Raw genomic sequence first — 26,614 nt, 5'->3', positions numbered from 1 at the left:
GCTCATTTTTTTTTCTCTTGCAAAATCTGTTCAGACATTGTCCACATCATACTGTTAAATGATGTATAAGGTGACAGGACCCTGGTGTTAAGAAATAATTTGTTTCTTATAAATCATTTGGAAAAGTACATCTGGGTAAGAGTTAAGGAACTTTGCCAGATAAATTTATTATCATTTCCTCTCCAGCCTGGTTAAGTGGTAATATGAGGCATAAGTCCTAAAGCAAAAAGAATTAGCTTTAAGGAAGAATTACCAGATTACTGGGGAAAGTAAAATTTAAAGACCAATGTATATCATGGCTCACAGCAAAGCAATTTAAATTTTAGATAATCTACATGAAATAAATAGTGAATTCTGTGTAACTGATATGGTTAATCTAGTTATAATCTACAAGAGATTCATAAGTGCTACATGACAGTGCTATTTAAGTGTTAAACTAAGAACTCCTCTCGTTGTCAGTACAGAAAGGATGTTAGTAATTCAGCACCTATAGTCTAATGATATATCTGTGTTCACCCTGAAGTTTGAATATAACTAGTTTCCAATTTTGAATCTAAATCACTTATAAAAATGCTATGCTCACCTCAGCCTTATTATATCTGATTCCAGCCAAAATCAATGTTTTAAGTCAACCAAGAGCAGCACTTTAGATAACCAGAGAAATACGCTGAAGATAAAGACTGAATTGAATTGTTCTAGTACCTTGGGTCTTTTTCTGTGTAAAAACGTTCATTACGTTTGTTATCACCAAAAGTGGCTCGATATACATCATGACAGCGAAGGTTCCTCTGGAAGGTGTAGAATAAAACATCTTCATCTTCTTCATCCTTTACCCATTCTAAAAGAAAATAATTAAAGCATTATATATAGCCACCTATTTACAGTAAAAAAAAAAAAAAGGCACAGTGTATTCTGTCAAATAGATGTGTAAGTTTATCTCTAGCAATCTAAATCTAACACAGGTTTGATTATATCTAACCCTGTTATTTCCAAAGAATAAGATAATACATCAATTCTAAGTTTTTGTAGTTATCAGTTTCAAGGTACTCAAGTTTCTAAATAAGCCTAAGTTTAGAGACTGAAAGTTGCTCAGTTGTGTCCGACTCTTTGTGACCCCCTAAAGTCCATGGATAAGAGTTGAACATTCAATATTTAGGAAAGACTTTGGTAAAATCACATCTGCTTTCAGCAGATCGATTATGTTTAAATTTCATGCTCTTGTGCTTAGTCGCTTGGTCGTGTCTGACTCTTTGTAACCCCATGGACTGTAGCCCACCAGGCTGCTCTGTCCATGGGATCCTCCAGGAAAGGATACTGGAGTGGGTTGTCCTGTCCTCCTCCAGGGGATCTTCCCAACCCAGGGATCAAACCCAGGTCTCTCGCATTGCAGGTGGTTTCTTTACCATCTGAGACACTGGGAAGCCCATATTTAAGTTTGCAGAAATACTGGATCACTTCCTCTCATGCCTAAATGTTTCTGTATGTTTTCAAGTGACAGTTTATCTCAAACTAAGCTTTAAACAACAAAAAAACTTATTTTTTAATTGGTGGAAAATTGCTTTATAATTTTGTGTTGGTTTCTGCTGTACAACATGAATCAGTCACATGCTGGTGTTTTCTAGATTCTACCAGAAGCTGTAAATTAAACTATTCATACAATTACATCATGACTGCCACCTGGCTGTCAGTGACTGAAAGACATCATTGTATAATATGCATTCTGATTTTAGAGGTTAAAATGTACAAGAGTTATGTCTTAGAAAAAATTCGATAGGATATAATTTTAATTCATTGTAAAAGCATTTCTTTATTAAACAATGGGGAAATTTATGGCAGAAAATGAAAAGGAGGATAAAGTATGTGTGTGTGTGTATATATACACACACACACATATACATATAAAATCACTCAACGATAAATGATAAAATTTAAAGTTGGTTTTATTGGTAAAAATATCATAACTTTATTGATGAATAAGTTAGTTCAGGGAATTCCCTGGTCATCCAGTGATTAGGACTCTGTACTTTCACTGCCAGGGTGCGGTTCAATCCTAGTCAGGGAACTAAGATCCTGCAAGCTGAGTGGTCGAAAAAACAAACAAAAAGTTAATTCATCTTGTTCCAGAGTTCCTTGGTAGAGCCCCCAGGGCAATCTGCTACAATGGCTGGACAAGATGATGTGAAATTTAAAGAATCATATCCCAGCCTAAAGTTGAATAAAATATTAAGATGTAATTTATATGCGAACATGTACTCTAAGTAATAGCAAAGAATATTATTACTGATACATTACTGATAAGGAGCCTGGTGGGCTACAGTCTATAGGGTTGCAAAGAGTCGGACATGACTAAAGTGACTTAGCATGCATGCACTGATATATATTACTGATACATTAACATACACTGTGCAACCTTGACTCTGATTATAATACTTTTAAAAACATGGACATGAATTTGGATATTTAACTAAAGAAGGGAGGGTCTCCTGGTTAAGAGGCACAGAGGAAGGTATGGAGTCCACAGGGATAAACAGATCAGGCATTCATCTTCTGATTCATTCATGTGGGCAAATAAAAATGTTTCAAGTGTAGACAATTCTCTTGCTGTTGCCTTTTCAATGTTTTAGTTGGTGTCTTACCAAAACTAGACACATTTGGGAAAGAAGCTTCCATTACAGGCTGATCACTGAGCTTCACAACTATACAAGTAGATGCTTCAGAATCCTCAGTTCTTATCTTGGCAGCTACATATTTTTCATCAGGAGCAACTCTGATACAGTCAATGAAGGGCTGCTCTAATTTAAGTTCCTCCAAATTGAACAAAACTTCATAGTTATCATTGTCTGCTGTATAAAGAAAAAAGTAGAGGAGATAATTCCATAAGATATACTTACAATTTTTTTAAAACTGTATTTCAATGTTTTAGAGTAGCATTCCCCTTCTGTAAGATGCTACATTTTGGCTTCCTTCGGCATTGACAGTAGCTTGATGTGTGTAGAAAATGGCATTTGTTATTTAATATTACAATATCCTATTCAGTACTATTCTATGCATCAGCCTATGTAATGTTACTTGATACAGTTAGTCTAATATTTATAGACCATACAGAACCTAGAAAAGTAAGAAACTGTAAGTGACACTAAGTAATCTATTCTGTGCCTAGCATAGTAACTGGGATTTGGTAGATGCTCAAAAAATGCTTGTTCTCACCTCCATTCTCTCTGTCAAAGCTTCTGAGTCTAAGTATTAATTCTAGCTTAGGCAAACCCAGATATTAAAAGCTAGTCATTTAAAATAAAGATAAAAATCAATAGTCAAAACCTATTTTTTATACCTTTGAAAATCAATACTAGCCTTTCAGGCAGCATGTACAGGGGGTGAGTAGGTACCAATCACTGGCTCTTCTGTCCTGGGAGTACACACAGACCAATGCACCAGCACACCCCATATCAAGGGGATAATGGCCACATATGTTGAGGAAAGAAGCAGCAAACATACAAACTAAAAGCAGCCCTCAATTTCTGACAAGATGGAGTAGGAGAAAGACTTGAGTTCACTTCCTCTCATGAAAACACCAAAATCACAACTAACTGTTGAATAAGCACTGACCAAAAAGACTGGAACCTATCAAAAAAACATACTTTACATCCAAAGACAAAGAAGAAGCTACAATGAGACAGTTGGGGGTAGGGGTGGGGGAACGCTTTCATGATATAATCAAATCCTACCCATTGGGTGGGCAAGCCACAAACTGGAATAATTATATCACAAAGGCTCTCCCACAGGAGTGAGAGTTCCAAGTCCCATGGCAGGCTCCCCAGCCTGAGGGTTTGGCATTGGAAAGAGCCTCCAGAGCACTTGGCTTTGAAGGCCAGTGGGGGCCTGAACAAACAGTAAATGCTGGAAGGTGTGTGGAGAAAAAGGAACCCTCTTACACTGTTCATGGGAATGTAAATTGGTACAACCACTACAGAGAACAGTATGGAGGTTCCTTAAAAAAAGAAAGGAGAAGGCAATGGCACCCCACTCCAGTACTCTTGCCTGGAAAATCCCATGGGTGGAGGAGCCTGGTAGGCTGCAGACCCATGGGGTCGCTAGGAATCGGACATGACTGAGCGACTTCACTTTCACTTTTCCCTTTCATGCACTGGAGAAGGCAATGGCACCCCACTCCAGTACTCTTGCCTGGAGAATCCCAGGGACGGCGGAGCCTGGTGGGCTGCCGTCTATGGGGTCGCACAGAGTCAGACACGACTGAAGCGACTTAGCAGTAGTAGCAGTAAAAAAAGAAAAACAGAACTACCATATGATCCAGCAATCCCCTTGGGCATATATCCAGAGAAAACCGTAATTCAAAAAGATACATGAACCCCAGTGTTCACTGCAGCACTCTTTATAATAACCAAGACTCCAAGCAACCTAAATGGCCAGTGACAGAAGAATGGATAAAGATGTACAGATATAGATACACAATGGAATATTACTTGGCCATCAAAAAGAATGACACAATGCCATTTGCAGCAACATGGATGGACCTAGAGATTGTCATACTAAGTAAGTCAGATAGAAAAAGATTAGTTTCATATGATATCACTTAATATGTGGACTCTAAAAAAAATGATACAAAGAAACTTATTTGCAAAAGATAAACACACTCACAGACTTTGAAAACAAACTTATGATACCAAAGGGAAAATGTAGGGAGGGGGATAAATTAGGAGTTTGGGATTAACATATATACACTACTATATATAAAACAGATAATCAACAAGGACCTAAATGTATAGCACAGGGAACTCTACTCAATACGTTGTAATAACCTATGTGGGAAAAGAATCTGAAGAATGGATATATGTATGTGTATAAGTGAATCACTTTACAGTACATATGAGACGAATAACTGTCAATCAACTATACTGGAACAGAAAATACAAATTAAAAAAATCAATACCAAATTTCTCATGAAAAATGTGAAATCAGAAAAATCAAGTGTTTCTTAAAAAGGAAAACTGCACGGTACCTTCTTCATCTTTGGAACGAACCAAGCAGCAGCCTTCTTGATAATAAACGAAACCACCATGTTTAATCTGACAATGTAAAGAAACAAATTTTTTATTTAATAATAATAATTTATCCACTAGTTTAAACACAATTTAATTAATTGTTTAATGGTCTGACTATTCAAGATGAAGAAATGAGATCTTTTAGAAAAGCAGACCTGTTGAAGTCTATGAGTGAACATAGAAAAAATATTAAATGGATACAAATATACAATATAGTGATCAAGATATGGTTTTCATATATTTACAATCACTGGAGGCATTTCTAATACATAAATGAAAGAAACAACAAAGAGAAGGCAAAACAAAACCTATGTCAGTTCTCATGAATGGACGAACCATGTTAGCTTTATTTTTGGAACATCTGACAATTAACAGAGATCAAGTGGCATCGTTAAGATAAACCAAAATTATGCAGATGCGAAAACCATGACTTAAGACTAGCCTGAAAACCCAGTCAATACCTTTCTGAGATCCTTTCCTCTAAAATATGCTGTCACTGCCAACTGTTCACGGTTTGATCTGATTTTACACAAAGCATCTTACCCTCTGTAGAGGTGACAGATAAAGGCAATTTGAGAGAGAAAGACCATTACCAATACATGAATCATGCTCTTGTCTAATTCCTACAAATTAAATGCAACTGATTGACTGATATGATATTAGGTAGCTTAAGACATTTACTACCTGCTAGTTAATGGTGTGATTTGAATCTGGAATTCCTGATTCTTTGTTGTTCAGCCACTAAGTCATGTCAGGCTCTCTGTGGCTCCATGGACTGTATTGCTATTTTCATTCTACTATGTATGCAATTTTCACTCATAAGCTGTGGTTCTATTTTCCATTCTTATCAAAAAATTTTTCAAAAAAAATATTTCAACGTGTATGTTCAGTCAGTTTCAACTGAGTATTTATGAGTGTGGTAAACACAAAATGGTCAAGCAAATACTTGGCTTTCATGGTATTAAACTGTTCAAAGTGAATTTTCTTTTATTAAAAAAAAAGTATAGCTAGAACAATCAAATACTTTCCAAATAATGAAGCAGTGACTTAGTTTCACTTGAAACTTCTCACTGGAATTATTTAAAAAAATTTTAAAGCAGAATTGGTTGTTTCCAAAAACCAAAATTAATATGTTTGGAAATTCATCTTGGCTTTGATCTTTACAGTTTATTTAAAGGATCATACTTAGCTTATTCTTTGTTCTTTAAGTTTTTCAGCATATATTAAAGGCCAAAATCAGTCTAATTTGGATGTGGGTTTATGTTTATAAATCATAAACATTATAAGTCATAAGGTATTAATTAAAAAAAAAATAAGGTATTTCATTTGTATCCCAACTGGTAATGTAAGGTTTTAAAAAATAGAGATAAGACATCTTACCTCTGCATTGATGATTTCATATTCTTCTTGGGGCTGTGTTTCTAATTTTGCTCTCACTTTTTCAAACGCATCCATGTTTTCTGAGATGGGTTTTTCGTTTTCCTGTTTACTAGACAGAAAATTCTGGAAAAAAGTTTTATCAGTATGATCATAATATTTCAATTAGGAAAAAAAAACTTTCACCTTTTAAAGATAATTCTTATTTGCTTTTCATGCAAATACTACATTAGATGTATACCTATGAAATAAACTGCATTTCATAGATCTTAAATATTGTTTCGTAAGTTTAATAAGTCATTTCCTCTTTTTCATTTAAAAATGTAAAGAAAGAAAATGAGGTGGATACTTAATGAAGGAAATGGCAACCCACTCCAGTATTCTTGCCTGGGAAATTCCATAGACAGAGGAGCCTGGCCGGCTACCGTCCATGGGGTTGCAAAGAGTTGGACACGACTAAGGGCACGTGCACACATTAATGTAAACGTGTGAGTCCTCAAGAGGCAGAGGTACTAAGAAGTGCTGAGGAGTGCTCAGAAATACTATGGGAGAGCAGTCAGTGAAATCCTATGAACACTTAAACACATTTAATAATCAGGTGTGAGAAGCAGAAGTCTGCTGAATTTTATAAAGTACTAAAATACCTCCTAAAATGAGAAAAATATCAAAGGCAGAGGAAGACATTAACATTATCAATAAGTGTTCATTATTATTTTATTCACAGCAAGAGTCATGATAAGAAGTTTTCACTACTTTGTGTCTTCACTAGCCGTAATTTTCTTCTCTTGTGGGGATAAGGAATCCTCCAAATAGAACTATTTTATCAGATCAAATGGTGAATTAAGGCTTTATATAACAGAACTTCTCTTTTGAGATAAGGAATAAGATAATATATTCATCTTAAAAAAGGAAGAATAAGGAAAAATAATGGAAAATTAGTAAGTAGAGATACAGGTGAAAGCTAAATAAAGCACTCCGTGTCTTATTAGGAGTCCCTAATAAGCTAAGAGCTTAAGTTGATGTCTGCTGAGCACATAAATACCATATGAATTATTAGCATTTGGGTAAGGCAAAAATCTCAGTTCTCAAATTTAAAAAAGGGTTCAATAATTCAATACACCATGAGTTTGCCTTGCTTAAGGAAAAGAATTCTAGTGAAGATTTTCAATGTCACCTTTCTGCCAAAGATGACAACTGTACAGTGATGTGTGCCAGAGGGGCACTAAGCCTTTGGTAAGGACCTCCAACAGCTGGTTAATATGTATTGCACAAGTGTGTCCATGATACTTTACCAACAGTGTAGAGAATGTAAGTGATACAGTCTATATCATAATGAGTTTATAATCTAAAATTAAACATAAGAATAGAAAAATCACCAAAGCAAATTAAATGGAAAATTAATCATTTTCACAAAGTTTTAAGACTTTTTGGGATGCTTGATGATTTGGATTAGATTCACATTAGCTATAATGGTCGTTACACTAGTCATTTACTCTCTACTTCAATAATATAATTAATGTGCTTGAGTAACAAGTTCAAATACTAGAGGCTCATATGTTTACCTTTTTTTTTTTTTTTAAAGTATCTCTACAAAATCTAGTGTTGATCTTTAGTGAGGCAAAATATCTATACCAATAATTTCCTATTATCATCGAAAGCATGAGAGAGATTACTAGAAATCTATTTTGAAACTATAACTTAGTGATGGGAGCTGACTTTTTATTTCCAGATATATGCTTATCTGTTAATTCCTATTAGAATTAGAGTCAGGAGAGCTACAAAGAGAGTACCTCTTTCTACTACCTTGCAGCCCCTAGCACATTCCAAACCAAGAGCTGGGCTCTGCCACTTTTCAGCACTGGTTCTTTCTTATTGAGACCATGGCTAATGCAGGGCTAAAGGCAACAGGGCTGGGCCCAATACCTATCCTCCTACACTTACCTTACAGTCTTAATTTTTTTACTGTGTCACAAATCCAAATAAAGTGAGTTTATCTGAAGCAGAATAACCCTGAAATCAACAGGATTTTGAACTGCCTTAATAAAGCAGAAGTAGAGTTCAAGCGTTTTGTAAACAATTCCTCAAAAGGAAATACTCCCAGGGAAACTGAGATTTTATATAATATTCACAAAGTATCCCACGTTGGTTTTGGTTTAAGCTCTGTCCTCAACAATACTCACTGGATGTTCCAAGCTTTCATTTCAATGCTAGCTAGCATTATCATTAGGGTATGCAGCTATACCTATCGATTTTAGCCAAGTATCTTAATACATTAGTAGTTCATTGGTTTTAAGGGCATAAACTGCCTAATGGAGTTGAGATGAGGAGAGCTTTAACTTTAAATTTTAAGAGTTTACATGTACAGTGTCACTTTATTAATGGAAAAAAGAACCAGGGTTCCTCATCTTCTGGGTGGCCTACTACAATACCATTTTAATAATGAAAACTCTTAAGATAGAAAAATGGAATATGTAAACTTTATTAGAGCAACATCATTGAACTCTAAAGACAGAAAAATCACACAACAGAAGAACACTGGGCAGCTTTGAGTAAAGATGGTGCCATTAATAAACGGCTAATTCCAAGCCTGGGACAGGGAGAGTAAAAAGTAGGCTTAGGACATTTTGTGTTAGAAAGCAAGAAGTGTTCAAAGGTTTATGGAAATGTGTGAAAAGAACACAAGGGCCAGTCTGAGGGGGTTCCTACTGGCCACATTTAGGGCAGTTTGAGCATCAAAAATAATAATGACTGTAATTGATTACTTTAAACGAAAAACTCAACAATAATTTAAAAAGAAGTAAAAAACAAAACACACACCAAACTAAAATAAAAGAATAAAAAGACTACAAAAGAGGGGGAAAACTTTTTTACAGAATACTACTAGCTAATAAATGTAGAAAGAATAACAGAAATGGAAGAACATTAGCAACCCCCACTGAAACAAGTGATTAGGGTAAAGATCATCCATGGTTATTAAACTCATTAGGTGAAATGATATTGGGTAATAAAATATTTGCACAAAGTATTACCCTACATTCTACTTAGTAATTGCAAAGGGAATAATGGCCCCTTAACAATGGAGAGAACTAGCAATTATCACCTTTATTGAAATTATTAAGCTTAGCATATGAACAGTGGGACAAGCTGACATTATGAGTCCCCTGAAATAATGCAATATGGAGAATTTCAATTTAAGACAGAAAAGGAGAATAAACCTAAAGTAAGTAGAAGAAAGGAAATAAATTTAGTTTGATTCAATGAAATTGATAAAGAAGCTAAAGAAAGTACCAACAAAATAGAAAAAGTTGTTTCTTTTAAAAATATACTAAGAAAGATATGGGAGGCCTGGACAGGGAGGCCCAGGACAAGGAGGCCTGGAGTGCTGCAGTCCAAGGGGTCACAAAAAGGTGGACACAACTTAGCGACTAAACAACACCAAGAAGAAAGACATGTATAAAACTTGACTTAAAAGGACAAAAATATTAGAAATGAAAAAGATGGCATAATTACAGATATAACAAAGATTTTTAAAAATTACAATAAAGTTCTTTATGTTAATACATTTGAACATATGATAAAATGGATAATTTTCCAGAAAATAAATTAGCAAAACTGATTCAAACAACAGAAGAGCTGTATAAGCCAATAACTATCAAAGAAATTGATAATTAAGTGTCCCTTTATAAAAGAGACACAAAACTCAGGTAAGTTCAAGGGTAGCTTTCTCAAATCCTCAAGAAACAGATAATCTCATATCTTAACTATTTATGGAAAAAAAAAAGTCCAATTATATAAAACCGTGCCATTAATTTTAGCAGGCTAATATAACCCTGACACTAAAACTAGACAGTGACAATATAAGAAAATTAAAAATCAATCTTACTATACAATATGGATTGAAAAAACTCTAGAAGATAGATCAATGTATTTAAAAAAAACACAAAACAAAAACAATAGTGATAATAAAATCCTATGTGACCAATGAAGATTTATCTTAAGAGTGAAAGGATGGTTCAACACTAGAAAAATCTATCAGTGTAATCACAAATAAAGGAAATATATCTCAGGCCCATTTCGATTAATGCAGAAAAAGACAGAAAATAATCAATACACTTAAAAATCATAAAAATCTTAAACTTCCTTAAGAAACATCCCTGTGTTGTTTTAGGCAGAACCATACTAAGCATCAGTTCATGGGGTTGCAAACACTTTCACTTTCATACTAAGCGTCTGTGAAACCCTTTGCAAGACTTGTCTCCTATGTTCCCTGCTTCTAATTCCTCTCTTTGAGCCCAGTAAGATTTTTGCCCTTCTCATTCCGGTGACTGCTCTTGTCAAGGTCACTGATGGCCCCTACATCAAGAAGTACAAATGTTAATTCCAGGTAATCACAGTACTTGAGAGCTATCAGCATTGTGACTCAGTTGATCACTTGCTCCTCCTAAGAACACTTCACTTGGCTTCCAGGCTTCACTTCACTTCACATTGCTTGCCTTCTATTTCACTGGCCCTTCTCAGTCTCTTCAGCTAGTTCCTACTCAACTGCTTGGCTCTTAACATCAAAATGCCCTGGACCACTTCTTTTATCTCTAGTCTGCACTAATTCCCTTGGTGATCTCATACAGTCTTATGATGCTAAATAGTAAATGCTGTTTATTTTCTAGGACTCCTAAATTTATCTCTCTAGCCTGATCCTTTTCCCTGAACAAGTTTGTTATACCCAACTGACTATAATACTCATTATTTTCTACTTGGACTTCTAACAAGTATTTTTAAAAAAAATGTCCAACACTGAATATCCAATGTTCCCATTTTCCCTCTCCCCACAAAAATCTCCTGTTCTTTAGGCAATTGTTCCTATCTTCATAAATGACAACTGTCTTTCCAGCTGCTCACACGTAGAAGTTTTAGTTTTCTTTGTCTTTCTCTCTAGCAACCACTGACTGATGTGCTGCTGCTGCTGCTGCTAAGTCGCTTCAGTTGTGTCCGACTCTGTGCAACCCCATAAGACGGCAGCCCACCAGGCTCCGCCGTCCCTGGGATTCTCCAGGCAAGAACACTGGAGTGGGTTGCCATTTCCTTCTCCAATGCATGAAAGTGAAGTCGCTCAGTCATGTCCGACTCTTCACGACCCCACGGACTGCAGCCTACCAGGCTCCTCCGTCCATGGGATTTTCCAGGCAAGAGTTCTGGAGTGGGGTGCCACTGCCTTCTCCCAAGCAAATCTTTTCAATTCTACTTTCAAGATATATCTTGAATCTGAGCACGTCTCACACCTTTACTATTTTGGTGATACCAGTATCATCTCTCTTTGGATTACTGAAAGAGCCAAAATGCTCTGTTTCTGCCTCTGCTTTCCAGTCTATTTTCAACGGAGAAACTAGAGTGAACCTAAAGTCAGACCGTATTACTCCTTTACTCAAAATCCAACCCAAAGTTTTCCCATCTTGTTAAACAGGAAAACTGAAAATCCTTATGATGGTCTAGAATCCTACAGAATTCTGCCCCATTACAAATCTTGCTGACCTCATCTGCTACTACACTCTTCCCATGTCCACTGACTTTGAGCCACACTGGGCTCCTTTATGTTTTTTGACTATGTCAAGCTTGCTTCCACCTCACTTTCTTAGAACTTATTGCCCTATGCCCAAACACCCACTTGAAGCTATTGCTCAAATGTAGTCTTTTTTCTCAGTTAGGCCTGCCCTGACTGCTCGACCAAAATAAGAATTCCTCCTAGCCCCAAATGGTTTATTTAATATTTCCTTGTCCTATTTTATTTTTCATTGTACCTATTGCCTCTGATATACTATATATTTTATTCATATATTTCTTTATTCTTCCTCTCTCTCTAGAGAAATGAGATAAGAACTAGATCTTGCAAGGTCTTGAGGAACATGATTAGGAAAATGGGAGTTTATGTGTCAAGAGCTTCTGGGGACTTCCTTGGTAGTCAAGTGGTTAAGACTCCACACTCTCAACGCAGAAGGCCTGGATTCATTTCTCGTCAGGGAACTAAGATCCCTCATGCTGCATGGTGTTGCCAAAAAATAAATAAAAATACAAAGACATTAATTTCTAAAAAAAAAAGAAAAAGAACTTCTAGAAGGGTTTTTAAGCTGTGGAGTGACATGATTTAATTTATATTTTAAATCACTCTTCCAATTGTATGAAAATGGGTTGGATGAGAAGGCAAGCAAAGAACCTGGTTATGTGGCTTCAACAAGTGACCTAGGTGAAAGATGATTGATAATGGTAGAGATAGAGAAATACGGACAGATTCACCATGTATTTTGGAAGTTAATGTGTTTCTGAAAGCATGTCAGATATGATGGTATATATGATTTGAGGTATATGAATATTTTATTAGAAAGAATATAACACATCAGACTGATGACTATTATTCCTTGGGATGAGACAAGTTGGTTAAGTGAAAATAATTAAGTAAATAATAGCCCAGGTGGTACTGTGATATGGGAAAAATCACGAAGCTAGGTATACACTGTTAATGGATGTGATGGCAGGTTACTGTTTTCCTACATCCTGGCTTGAACAACTGCATACAGAGCAATGAGACAAAGAAGAGCTGAGTCAGGGCTGGGAGAGTTGAAGTTCAACTGTGGATAGTTTGAGAAGTCAGTAAGATGTCCAACTAGAGATTAATCCTGTGCAGCTCAGAGGTGGATCTGGGATGAAGATAATAACTGCTATGATACTAAATCTAAGGAATGGATAAAATTACTTAGGAAGAAATTAAAGAGAGAAAAAAAGCGCCAGAACCAAAGTCTGAGAAACTCCAAAGTTGAGAAGTCATATGGAAGAAAAGTCAGAAAAGGAGATTGAGGAGGGTTGGTTTGTAAGGTAGGAAAAGGAAAACCAGGAAAACGTGGAATCACGAGGCCAAAAGAGTGTTTCAAGGAGGGAATGGTCAAGGATGTCAAATCTGATGAGAGCTTCTCTAACAGGGGGAAAGGGAAGTGCGTACTGGGCTGAAATATGTTACATCTTTGGCAACAATGGGTTTTTAATGGGGGATAGCAGCCATACTCCAGCAGGTTAAAGAATAAATGGAATGTGGAGAAAAAAACTCAATAGAGAATTGGCACCTATAATGCAGTCCCACTCCATGAACTATTATCAAAAAAGAAAAAACTATTGTGAGACTACAATTTTTTTCTTTCTGTCTTTCTCAAGTTTTGAACCTTCAGAACCAGTGATTCCCACAAATCACAGATCACGAATGCCAGTGAAGGAAATATCTGTCAACCTATCTTAGTGACTACTATTAAGAACTGCTAATCTATATTGTACAAAGAGTCAACGGGCAAATGTTTAACCTTTTTTCCCCCTTGTTTGGTTTTCTTTCTGTATCTCAAATGATCAAAGATTTCAGGAATTATTTCTGTAGGCAGAGCAGAACAGGATGATGTGAAAGATAAAGAAAGGGGTATCTGGTTTGATGCTAGCGTTCGAATATTACTAGTTGGTGCATGAGTGTGATGGAGTAAGTTCATCTTGCCATCTGGCTAATGTTAAATGGAAAGGCACAGTACCTGCCAGAAAGAGTTTCAGAAATGAATGAATTCAGTGAGGTTTAGGTCAGCAACATTTGATCACAAGTGTGTCTAGTTCCCAAATGCTGATCCGCTGTCACTGGCAGACTGGGAATTTCAGAGTTGCTTGAGGAACTTAGGACAAAAAAACGAATCCCCAGGCCTCAGCCAGTAGATCCTGACCCAGCAGATGTGGGCTGAGATCCAGGAATTTGTATTTCTGAAACGTTTCCCAGGATTTCTGATACAAAGCCAAACTGCAGGAGTTGGTACTACAGAGTTCCCAAACATATGGATGATAGTTGTTGTAAGTTAACAAGGTAGAGATATAAAATAATGAAATTTTAGCATTTGGAGGCCTTTGAGAGAGCACCAACTTGAAACTCCCCCCTTTATTTCCAGTCAGAGAGATCAGAGTCCTGACACACCAGTCATGGCTACAGCTCTTCTTTCTGGCATTTTTATTACCGACTTCCCTCCCTTACTCTTTAGTTAACTTATCTAAACAAGTCTTTAAGTAAATACATTTTAATTTGCCTAAAAGGCACGGATTACTTTTTCTACTTTGCTGTTCCCATTTGTTGTTGCTGCTTAGCTGCTAGGTTGTGTCTGGCTCTTTTGTGACCCCACAGACTGTAGCCCTTAGGCTCCTCCATCCATGGGATTTCCCAGGCAAGAATACTGGAGTGGGTTGCCATTTCCTTCTCCAGGTTCTTCCCATAGGAGAAGACAAAGGTGAAGCTGAGTGAATGCTTCCTTAGCTGTGCATTTTTGACTACAGATCTCTTCACAGCTTCCCCAGGTCCCAGCGATCATAAAGGACAGGGACTACAGCTTTTAGATCATATAATTTCTCACAGAAGGAATGGTTGATGTATGACATGTGAAAGCCAGGCCATTACCAGGTGAAGGAATTATTAAGCCACTGGAGCAGGTTAAAGCTTCCAGACAACAGGGCTCTATGAAAGGGAACTGAAAAGTTGTTTCAGGGACAAGTGGAGGGAAAAAATAGTCCAACTCCTGCATAGGGTGTGAGCTAATCTCACAGCTGTCACTCTGAGGGTAATTCCTGCCTACTATTTATAAACTGAGATGAAGGATAAAAGTGAAAGATAACAAAGTGTTCCAGACACAATTCAAAATATAATGATCTAAATGTCTAAAATGTGTCCAATAGGTAAGTTTTAAAGTTTACCTTTCTCAAGTAGGACATGTGTGCAAATACACACACAAAGGGTAAAAATGAAATAAAAGACACTGAAAAATTTGAGTAAAAAAAGAAAGTACTAAACTAAACTAAGATGCTATAAAAAGAAAAATTTGGATGACTGAAATGTAAACAGTAGAAGTCTAGATCTAAGATTAAAAAGTTGAAAGCAAACAACAACAAAAATCCCCCAAAATGCCCCATAACAAATAAGTATGAGCTAATAAAAGAACAAAAATGAAACAAAAAACCAGAATTGAGCAAAATAAGATTAAAAAATCATTTTTATAAACAGAAGCTGCTCAAGTGTCTATAAACAGATGAATGGATAAATAAAATGTGGTATATAAAAGAAATGAAGTATTATTCAGCCACTAAAAGGAATAAATTTCCCATGTATGCTACAATATGGGTGAACTTTGAAAACTAAGCTAAGTGAAATAAACCAAACACAAAAGGATAAATATTATATAATTCCAATTATATGAATTATCTAAAATGGGCAAATTCATAGAGACATAAACTAGTTCATAAACGGTTCAGGAAAGGCAGGAGTGGGGAATTCTAGGTATTATTTTTTTCGGGTGACAATAGGATTTTAGAAATAGTGATAACAGCTGTTGAACACTGTGACATAATTAATGTCATGCAATTATACACTTAAAATAGTTAAAATGGAAAATTTTGTTACATATATTCTACTACAATAAAAAAGTCAAAAGAGACTAAAAATATTAGTATGAAACTAGAAATTAAAATACTAAAACAACAAAATATGCTAAAATATTGCAAGAATATCACTCCTAAATGCAATTTAAGGAATCTAAGGACATAGCAAGTATGCGGTAGGGGAGGTTATGTCAAGGGGTAACAGCACCAGCAGCTTAACTCAAATAACTAGGATGAGCACATAACTTGCCAGCCTAAGACACTGCTGGGAGGAAAGGGGACACTGTCAATAACTACAAATGGACAATAGGTGTAAACTGAGACTGTCAGAGGCAACGGAGGATATGTGCTCATTCTACATACAAGGCAATAGGTCCTCAAGGTTGAGGTCATGCCCATGGCTTGGGGTCTGGCCAGAGTACAATGGTCCGAAAGCATCTTCTAGAGGAATACAGTGGTCAAGAATGCAAATCCTGTTTTCAATTTTTAACAGAGAAGTAGCACAATTAAGCGGTTTTCACTGAAGTTTACTAATTTGGGATTCATAAAACAATCAGCATATTATTAGATTTTATTAAGAGTTATTATAACAGTCCAGGAATTTTAGAAGGCAAATTATATTTTGAGTTGCACTGGTAGGCATAGGAAGGAATTCCTAAGGTGAATCATTTTTTATAAATGTACATTTTTACATATTACATTAGAGCTCTATAAATATATATATATTCTTTTATACTTTCATATGACTACAGACAATTGAGTCTGGCCATTTAAAAAATCAAACCAGATTTACCGAAAAAATTAGTAACTGATCTCCTACCCATTCTTTATTTTTAAGCTAAAATTAATCTTAAAGGCCTACACAGACGTTAACTTAAACAGTCCATACCTTACATGAGAAGTTCCGACTTGGGATGTTTCTTGCTAACTCTGAGATCCTGGGTTTATTCGGCAGACACTTGGTTAGGTGATATTTTTTCAATTTTATTCTACTGTAATAATGATCAGCGAAGTTACAGTGATTCAAGTGCTGTTTCTGCATGCATTTCCCAAGGTGAGGAATACTATACTTCAAAGCTTGGAGAAACAATTTGCTCTTCTGCATGGTATCAAAGTCCCTGGTTTATGCTCCCTTAGGGGCTGCCAGCACAAGAATGATTTTCATAGGAATGACTGTACAGCAGTGGGTTCTCAGAGCATCTAAGATCTGCAGTTCTTAACTTTCCCCTTTGGGGCTGTGTACCCCTCAGGTTACAAATAACTGCAGACAGCTGATAACTCAGGTTAAAAGTATTGAAAACTTGTACAAGTTAGTTTCATTCAAGTCATACTTCTTGGCAGATGTGATTTAAATGTCTCTTTAGTAAGATCAATCTTATCAAGCTCAAACTATGCAGCACTGATTCTGGTACACACATGGGCAAACTAAAAAAAAACAAAAAAAAAACAAACAAAAAGACAAAACAAAAATCTGCAATAAATACAAAGACATAATGGGGGAATCTCAGGAACTCTGAGGGCTTTTAAAGGCAAACTGGCTTTGATTTTACATAATTCAGATCTTATCTTTTATGTGTACTGGGTTGGTCAAAAAGTTTCTTCCAGTTTTTCACAAGATGTTATGGAGAAACCTAAATGAACTTTTTGGCCAACCCAATTTATGCAGGATGAACTGGAAAAGACTAATTACTGAATAAAGGTAGAAGAGGCATTAGTGTTTATTGAGTGTTTGCTACATGCCAGATGCTTTTATATACTTGATCTAATTTAAACTTCATAGGAACCTGATAGAGTAGCTATTATGTTGATCTTACAGGTGAGCGAACTGTGGCTCAGCGAGGTTTAAGCAACTACCCCAGGTCACCTCGACAGAAAGTTATAGAGGAATAAGTCTATCTGCAAATAAAAACAATTGGACTTTGATGTTAAAAAGGGAATTAGCTCTTTAGTTGCAAAAAACACTTCAGGATGCACACAAGAAACGTGATGCCATCCGATTTCTGTTGGTAAGCCCGTTCTTTTTAACCTATCTAACATGGTAAGTAAGGCCACTGAGTAGTTAAGTCAGAGAAACCTGGGTTCAGGTCTTCACTCCTGCACTTACCACCTGTGCTTAGTTTCGTCGTGTGCAAAACAGAGATAATGACCCCACTAACTATGGAGTAGTTGTTCTAAGAATGAGAAAATAATTTATGTTTAAAAATTTATCTTAATAAAGTGCCTGGAACGTAGTAACCACTCAGTAAACGTTGGCTACTATTTTTGGAATAGGAAATATCTAGATATGTTGCACACTGTTGAATGTCATCATGGAAGTCTTCCACAAAATGTTTCTGGGTAGCAAAGGGAAAATACTGCGTCAGCTTTACCACAGCTCGGATCAGCTACGAAGCAGCAAAATAAAGGAGAGTTGAAACAAGGAATGAGCAGCCGACACCAGCAAAAACAAAGAAATTAAATAAAGTATGAGAAAATAAAGGCTCTAAATTACTACATCCCTGCCGGCAGCCTCCATCCATCCATCCTCCACCCGCAGGGAGAAGACAGCAGGTTAACGATGGGGGTAGGGCAGACACACGGGTGTTCCTGGGAGAACCTATTCGTTTTCCCTGTGCATCCGAGGCGAGAGAGTGGTACCATGTGTCACGCAGTTAAGTGACATCGGTCAAAAAGCTAGGACTAAAGACTGAGGGATGGCTGGACGGGGAGAGGAAGAGGTGAAGGGACGAAACCCCCAGCCTTACGCCCCCCAATACGTACGCAAATTGAAAGTCAGTCTGGCTCTAGATACCGAAACGAGTAAAGGCACGCCCAGAGGACCCGAAGCTCTTAGGAAGGAGTGCAGTCGTCACCTCGATCGCGTCCTGCCGAAGTCTGCGTTCTGCAGCTAGCAGAACCACTGCCTACCCAGTGTCGCCGAGAGCTAGTTTGCAGCACGCGTTCTACGTAACCCCCAACTAGCACGCGCTCTAAGCAGATTCCACCATCTTTATTGTGGTCAGGAATGGATTTTTCTCCTTTTGAGATCATAATTACTCAAAATACAAATCTTTTGGATCTTTGCTAGTTTTCAGAACTCGAGATGAAACAGGAGAGAGGAGAACAAAAAGGGGCAGGGTCGCCCTAGATCTGCCATAGTTCTCGCACCCTCTGGTCTGCCCTCACTCAAGATGGCCACCAGCAAAATGGTGCAGTGGCGAGAGTCGCGCTGCCTTGGTTGCTAAGGAGACGCGACTACCGGAAATGCGGAATTCGGGGAGGGCTCGAGAGCTAGGGCAGTGGGAGGGAGGCCTGGCGTCACAGGTCCTGACTGGGAAGAAGTAGGCAGGTCCTGGCAGGGGAGAGCTGTGGCGGCGGGATCTCGGGTATAAGAAGCTCTAACGGGATGGAATCTCAAGTCTCTGACGCCGCCGCGGCTCAAGCAGAGCAGACGGCAAGCGAGGGCCAGGCAAACAGCGGCGCCGCTCCGGGACCCTCAACCTCGGCGCCCTTGGGTGCCGCCCGGTGGAAGCTCCTGCGGCAGGTAAAGGAGAGCCTTCTTAATTCACTATTGCCTCTGGCCACTCCCCTCGCAAGCAAACGGTAGCTCCTCTACCCTTGGAAGCTCGGGGAGTTCCCTCACGATTTTACCGGGAGCCGCCTGAGGAGCGCCCCCTTGGTTCACCTACGGGTCCCACCAAAAAGGGAGGCATCAGGTGGCATCGGTAGGGAGGGGGCAGCCAAAGCTGAGTCCTGGGAAACTCCGATCGAAGTAGAAGATTCCTTCCTAGACATTAGTCTGCACCTGAGGGACTTTTCTTCTTGCCCGCCAGTAGACAGACTGGCGGTTGGTGGAACCGCCGCCCCGCAGCCCATACTGCTCTTTTCTGTTTTACTTTCTTCCCCTGGTTTCTTCTCCTTGCTTCTTAACTCCTAGCCTGTTTCTAGCCCCAAATCTGGCCCCTCTCTTGGTGATCAGCGTGGTTTACTGTGTAGGGACTGTGACGTTGCACGTGTTGCTTCTGTTTCTTCCGTGGAGCTGAGAGCCAAGGGAGTTGTAAGAGCTGCCCCCGCCCACCCCTTCTCTTTCACAAGATAGTTGCTTGTTTATCTTGTAGTTTGAAGTGATCAGTGAAATCCTGTGTGTTGTTTACTGGCGGTTATCTTTTAGCACTTCGAAGATGCCGCTGTTGCTGGTAACTTCAGTGGTGTTCTAGTTTGAACATTTTCTTATTTGACATCGCCGACACTCCTCGTCCAACTGCTTGAAGTGAAGTCTGTTGTTGATACCTCAGTGTTATGCTTCTACCTGGGGTTTCCTGCTGAAACCTTTATTCAGTAGGACACTTTGCGTTTCTGATTTGTGTTTTGAGTTTCTCAGCTGCTGCCACTTGATTTGAGATTGTGTGTTTTGTATTTTGGGGGTTACTTTGCAGTTGTCTGGGAGTCTTTTCATACTGTAGCCTTCCAATGCTGTCATGACACACTCAAAGACCTTTTCTTCGCTGACACATTGACAGCCCTTGCAGAGCATTCATGATCTGGTTTTGCTATTAATGTTACAAATGGTATTATAGGATAATAAAATGCATGTCCTTATAGATCATTACTGTAGGAACTTTCTGTAGTGAAACAAAGTTGAATTATCAAAATAGTTAACTAAGGCTTTAAAATGATCAATCAAACCTTATTATGATGACATGTGATTCTTAGTAAAAACTCTAGTTGACCATCATTTATATTCATTCTGAATTGCTGTCTACTTTAGCATAAGGGTGAGTTTCAGCCATGGCTGCCATTTGAACTCCCCTCACGCTCTGAAATTTAATGTGGTATATTTGTGCTCTCTGCTTTGAATCTTTCTATCTTCTTCTCTACTTAATAAATGACTGTTCATCCTTAAGACCTCTGTGTCAATCTCCTCTTATGTGACGCCTCTGCTGACCCCTCTGGGCTGAGTTAGACCCATAGGTGACTCTATGCGTAACCCCTTTTCACGTTATTTTATGACCATTTAATTAGAATCCATCTTTCTCACCAGAATAGGAATTCTCTCCAGGGAAAGATGTTATTTTATTAACCTGCATCTTCTGCACAGGGCCTGGGTAGGTAATTTTTAGCAGATACTGTTATGTGTTGTGGAAAGCCTGAGAATAAGGACAGTCTTTAAGTGGCCCACAGGACCTTATCCTCAGTGTATTGTATCAGTGAGCTATCTCTGAGTAACAACCACACCATCAGATATTAATACATACACATACTGTTGCATGCAACACCATTATATATATCACATACTGTTGCATATAACAGTGAGCATTTATTCTGTTTGTGGGCCACCTGGGAGTTGAATGACAGGCTGTGATGAGCTGAGTGGCTCTAGGCTGCCTGCTTGGTCCACATGCCTCTAATCCTGAGATCAGTTGGCTAACATGTTTTCATGGTGATGACAGAGGTATAAGAGAGCAAATGCAACCACTGAAACATATTAATATTTTAAATACTTACTAATATCCTGTTGGTCAAATTAAGAATCTTAGTCAAGGGGGCAGATAAAATATGTTTTTTTTTTCCCTTGGAGGGGGCAGGGGAGAAAGTGAATCTTTTTCTGTAATAACTGAATCCCCCTTGTGTTTTAAACATTTGCAGGCTCTTAGTAAATATGTTTCAAGTGAACAGACCATTTGTATCTTGTAAGCATCCAGAACTGGAAAACTGAGAAATCTGAACAATGCTAGAGATATGAATTCTTTTTCTCTTTCTTATGGGACATCTTCATGACATCTGCTTATGTCTCCTTTTTTCTCCTCACAATTCTGTGTTTCCACTAGGGCTCCAGTGCTATCCCATGGCCCTCTACCTTAACTGTCCAATATTTTCTTTCTGTCTTTTATAATTAATATTTTTGGAGAGAAAATCTGGTTGACCTAGTTCATCATTTGATACCAGGTCATATGATAAATTGCTGACTTTTGAACATGGTGCCCACTTGAATCAGATGAGGTCTGGAAGTCTATGGATCAATATCAATAGAGGCTGTGGATATTGTTCTTTTTTCTTCTTTGTTGAGTTTGACTACCTGATGGCAAAAATAGCTACCTCATCATTCACCCAGCTAGTGATCCAGAAGAAATAACCCTTTTCCCTAACACCCAAATCATTTCCTCCAAACAACTCTAATAGGCCAAGTTTGAACCAATTGCTGTTTCTAGGAGAATTGTGCACTTTGACCTGGGTCATCAGCCCACACTGTGCAAGGAAAATAACAACCATGCCATTATTGCTTAGAGTGAGGGAGGGGCATTTCCCAAGAGGAAGGGATGTAGAGCAGATGAAAAAGTAGCAGTGACCCTTACATGCTTACGTACATCTCACAACCACCTACAAAATGAATAATAGGGCCTAGACGTCTGAATACTTGGCTGAAGAATCCGACTAATGGAATATTTTATAGTACAGTTTAAATTAAAGCAGGTACTGTACACTTGAGACTGTCAATGCAGAAAGAGACAGGATGATTTCTAGAATAGAATGTAATACAATTTGACTTTAGTCCCAGATCTACCTATGATGATGAGCAACCTATTTGTACCTCATCTGTAAACGAGGGAGTGGAACTAGATTTCTTTAAGATCTCTTCCATTTCTGATTATTTTAAAGTGAAATTATTTTCCAGAGTTAGAAATAAATTAATTGTCTATTTTCTAATCCTATTATGATTTCCTAACAAAGAATTTGATTTATTTTTAACATTTAAAAACAGCTTATGGGGACTTTCCTGGTGGTCCAGTGGCTAAGACTCGTTGCTCCCAGTGCAGGGGACCTGGGTTTGATCCCTGTTCAGGAAACTAGATCTCACATACCACAACTGAGAGTTTGCGTGCCGCAACTAAAAAGATTGCTCATGCTGAAACTAAAGATCCCACAAGCCACAGTGAAGATAGAAGATCCCAAGTGCTGCAACTAAGATCTGTTGCATCCTAATAAATAAATATTTTTTTAAAATAAAAATAACTGTGTACTGGGTAAGTATGCAAAAATGGGCATCCAAGTGAGATCATCATGCATTTATCAGAAAACTGATTTTTACAGTATCAAAGAGCAATCTAAAACAAAATACAAACAGTATGTATAGTATGAGCCATTTAAAACTTATTCATAGCTATATGTACATGCATAGATGGATGTTTAACTGTGCTTTTCCCAAATGGTAGAATTTTGAGTGCGTTTTTACTCTTCTATATTTAAACTTCTTTTCCAGTGAGCCTGATTATTTTCAAACCATTTTTCATCTATTCCCAGATGTGTAGTTTTAATTATAACATCTTTGAAATTGGGATATGTCTTTCAGTTGATGGCATCCCAGTCAGTAGGCAGTCTAGTCTATGTAACATCAAAAGGAAGAAAAAAAAATCGAATCTTATAATCAATGATGTATTGGATTTGATGAAATATAGTCAGGGAAAGAGAGAACTTTTTTTTTGAGAAAAAATTGAAGACCATTGACCACCAGAAAAACAATCCATGTGAGTGACCAAAATCCTTCCCAGAACAAGATGCTTAACAATAGGAGTACCTATTACCTCTTTGACTAATTGAGAAAGTTGGTTAAAAAGGTCAGTCATGAAAATGATACATATGCTAAAATGAAGCTACAATCTGAGTGTCAAATTGTCCTAAATAATTATAATTAGTTCTCTAAGTTTATACAGCTGGCTTCCCACAGTGAAATTGGTAGTAAACTTTTAAGCAACTTAACTTCTCAAGCAAACTTACCTTTATCTTTCCAAAACATTCAACTTAACTTTTATGGAAGAAATATAAAAATAAAGGGGAATAATGATTACCACTCCTCATAATTATTATTTCATTAGTTTTTGTAATATTTAATGCATGACAATAACAAGAACAGCTGGTGTAAAAAGCTTGTGAAAAAGGCCAATTAACTTGGCAGCCAACTCAATGGGGAAGGGCAGGAATAGCACCTTGGCACTATTCAGTTCACATGGCCCAGTCTGAATATCTAATGGAACGAAGAGGGTCCGTTAATTCAGAATCAGTTACAAGAGATGTGCTGTGTTTTGTGCCCTGTTTATGCCTCCCAATTCTTGATAGAAAATGGCAAACAGACACCAAGAAACCATGTCTTAGAAATGGTTGTGCCCATAGATCTTGCACTGGGAACTGTGGTTTAGATCCCTATGTAAGTGAGGAGTTGAGTGGTGGACTCTTCATTGGTTTTTATTGACATCACTAGGGATCACTTTCTACAGCAGCAGCTGAGCAGGGTCATTTGTGCTCTTTCATTCCTTTTTTTTTTCTGACATTTTATACATCATTGTATTTATAAGGATTTTTCACATTGTTGAAGCTAAACTTACATTTCAGCTGATTATAGAACTTTATACTGCTATATAGTCACAGATGACATAGATTTTTGTGTGCTCTGTGGAACATACTTTAACCTTAAGCATCTAAATTGTAATGCTCACCCTTGACCCCCGCAATTCAAACCTTATTGACATATACATCAGTGACTGGAGGAGATTTTCTTTTTTTATGTTTCTGAGTAGTTAAGGTTAATAATTGGTTTTTATTGGTTTCCTTAAAAATATTTAGGAGTATGCTTTAGGTTAAAAATGGTGAACGGGAATGTTTTCTTGAGTTAGAAGTATGTAGCTTGTCAATCTGAAAACAAAATATTCCACTAATAATTATTTTGAAAGAAATAAAACTTCAAAAAGTTTCTTTATTTTTGGCTTAGTAGTTACGGTTCACTGTCTTTAGAGGGCGGGGTAAGTTCCTCCGCGGCATGTGGAATCTTCCCAGACCGGAAATCAAACCTATGTCCCCAGCATTGACAGGCGGGTTCTTAACCACTGGAACACGGGGGAAGTCCCTGAAAGAAAGGAACTTTTCACTGTGCAGCAAAGAAAATAAAAAGTTTAGAAGGCTTCAAGTGTGAAAGCATGTGTCTTTTTACATTCTCAGAGCTGTAAAATTTATTAGACTATTAGTCAATAGTCTTCCTAAGAGTAAATATAATAATTTTACAGAGATTAAATACTTTAGCCCCCATTCCTAAAATAATGCTGAATATTTTTATTTGGCTCATTTTTATTATTTAAATTAAGACCAGAAATCTAAGATTTATTTTAATTCCTAAAAAGTTTTGAGTCCTAAAAATGATGCTTTTATATGAATTTTTCTAAGAGTAAAAAATGCACCATTTAAAAGTTTCAGCTTTATTGAGATATAACTGACAAATCATATTGTAAACTATACAGTGTGATGATTTGATATATGTATACATTGTGAAAGGATTCCCCACCTCCACCTCCAATGAGTTAACACATCCATCACCTTTCTGGTTATTGTTGAAAACATTTTCATTCATTTCTTTTTTTGAAGCTTTCAAACAACTGAATGTTTTCACTTTGTCTACTTGGTTTTCATTGCCTTCTTGTTCCTTCTGAATTCTCTGTGGCAAAGAAAAGGCTATATTCCTTTTTCACATCTAGTTTTTTGCCATTTTAGGAAGCTGCTCTCTATAGGTACTTTTTGACTTCACAATTCTAGCTCAGACCCCAAACTTTATTTATAAGGTATATAAGCTTTTATATCTGAACTTTGAGTATTTTCCTTCACCACCCCACTGCATGACTCCATTTGAATATTACTTAATTATTTACTTAGGGGGTTGGAAGGCAATATTCTAAAAGCGGTAGCTGACAAGATTATACCTTGATGGGAAATTTAAATATCCTCTCAAGTCACAAAGCTGCAGACATTTTTGATGACCTTGAAATAACTGAATCAATAGTAATCTGAATTGATCTCCATTGTGTGTGATTACCTTTTCTGAGAAGTGTATAGATTATGTAAATAAATGTTCCCTTTTATTTATTCTAAATATATTGCCTGTTACTTTCTTTGAGAATTACCTTGTTGTCGTATTGTAGATCATGGAATTTACTAAACTATAAAAGCCTCTTCCAGTTTTATACATGTGTTGATTTAATAACTTTTTACCTTAGTGATTTATAATGACATTACCTTGACATCAGAGTAATTTAATTAGTAAAAAAGCCATTTGATTTTGGACATTAACTGGACAAGATCTATGACAATTTATAATATCTACATTTTACATTTTATAACTTAATTTTTTTTTTGGAGAGTAAGCTTTGTTTGCTGCTACTGCTGCTAAGTTGCTTCAGTCGTGTCCGACTCCGTGCGACCCCATAGACGGCAGCCAACCAGGCTCCGCTGTCCCTGGGATTCTCCAGGCAAGAACACTGGAGTGGGTTGCCATTTCCTTCTCCAATGCATGACAGTGAAAAGAGAAAGTGAAGTCGCTCAGTCCTGTCCGATTGGTCGCGACCCCATGGACTACAGCCTACCAGGCTCCTCCGTCCATGGGATTTTCCAGGCAAGAGTACTGGAGTGGGTTGCCATTGCCTTCTCCGAAGCTTTGTTTAGTGATGTATTTTTCTTCCTCATAATCATACATGATAGATAACAATAAGACTGTATTTTTGGTAAAAACTTTTAAAACAATTCATCCTTTTATTTTATTTATTTTAAAAATTTTGTTTATGTATTTTATCTTTGGCTGTGCTGGGTCGTCATTGCTCTGCGGGCTTTTCCTCTCGTTGGGGAGGACAGGGGCTACTCTCTAGCTGCAGGGCGCAGGTTTCTCATTGTGGTGGCTTCTGTTGTCATGGAGCACTGGCTCTAGGGCGCACAGGCTTCAGTAGTTGTGGCTCTCG

General features: G+C 37.4%; 2 protein-coding genes across 18 annotated transcripts in view; one reads left to right on the top strand and one right to left on the bottom strand.

The window, feature by feature from the left end:
- PREPL (prolyl endopeptidase like) overlaps positions 1–18,744 on the bottom strand; it is a 35,694-nt gene extending 16,950 nt beyond the window's left edge. For 2 of the 15 annotated variants that reach the window (XR_014082457.1, XM_081591900.1), the window contains exons 1-6: positions 18,627–18,744; positions 16,756–17,291; positions 6,441–6,563; positions 5,018–5,084; positions 2,637–2,843; positions 703–838 (exon numbers count right to left, since the gene is read on the bottom strand). Coding sequence is in view for 13 of the 15 variants with exons in the window: in XM_081591900.1 (XP_081448026.1) it covers positions 703–838; positions 2,637–2,843; positions 5,018–5,084; positions 6,441–6,563; positions 16,756–16,971 (749 nt within the window). In the remaining 2 variants the exon portion in view is untranslated. The remainder of the gene's footprint in view (positions 1–702; positions 839–2,636; positions 2,844–5,017; positions 5,085–6,440; positions 6,564–16,755; positions 17,292–18,626) is intronic. The other 13 variants (XR_014082458.1, XM_081591902.1, XM_081591905.1 and 10 more) reach the window with 10 other exon arrangements.
- Positions 18,745–19,159: 415 nt separating this feature from the next.
- CAMKMT (calmodulin-lysine N-methyltransferase) overlaps positions 19,160–26,614 on the top strand; it is a 416,383-nt gene continuing 408,928 nt past the window's right edge. For 2 of the 3 annotated variants that reach the window (XM_081591947.1, XM_081591945.1), the window contains exon 1: positions 19,160–19,389. In XM_081591947.1, the coding sequence (XP_081448073.1) occupies positions 19,252–19,389 (138 nt within the window). In that variant the 5' untranslated portion in view covers positions 19,160–19,251. Of the gene's footprint in view, positions 19,390–19,878; positions 22,317–26,614 lie in introns of those variants that run through there. The other variant, XM_081591946.1, reaches the window with a different exon arrangement.

This window comes from Giraffa tippelskirchi, chromosome 4 (genome assembly GCF_054371585.1).
Source record: "Giraffa tippelskirchi isolate mGirTip1 chromosome 4, T2T-mGirTip1v1.2.pri, whole genome shotgun sequence".
Taxonomy (NCBI): domain Eukaryota; kingdom Metazoa; phylum Chordata; class Mammalia; order Artiodactyla; family Giraffidae; genus Giraffa; species Giraffa tippelskirchi.
Note: the sequence above shows the minus strand (reverse complement) of the source record. Positions and strands in the feature narration are given on the sequence as shown.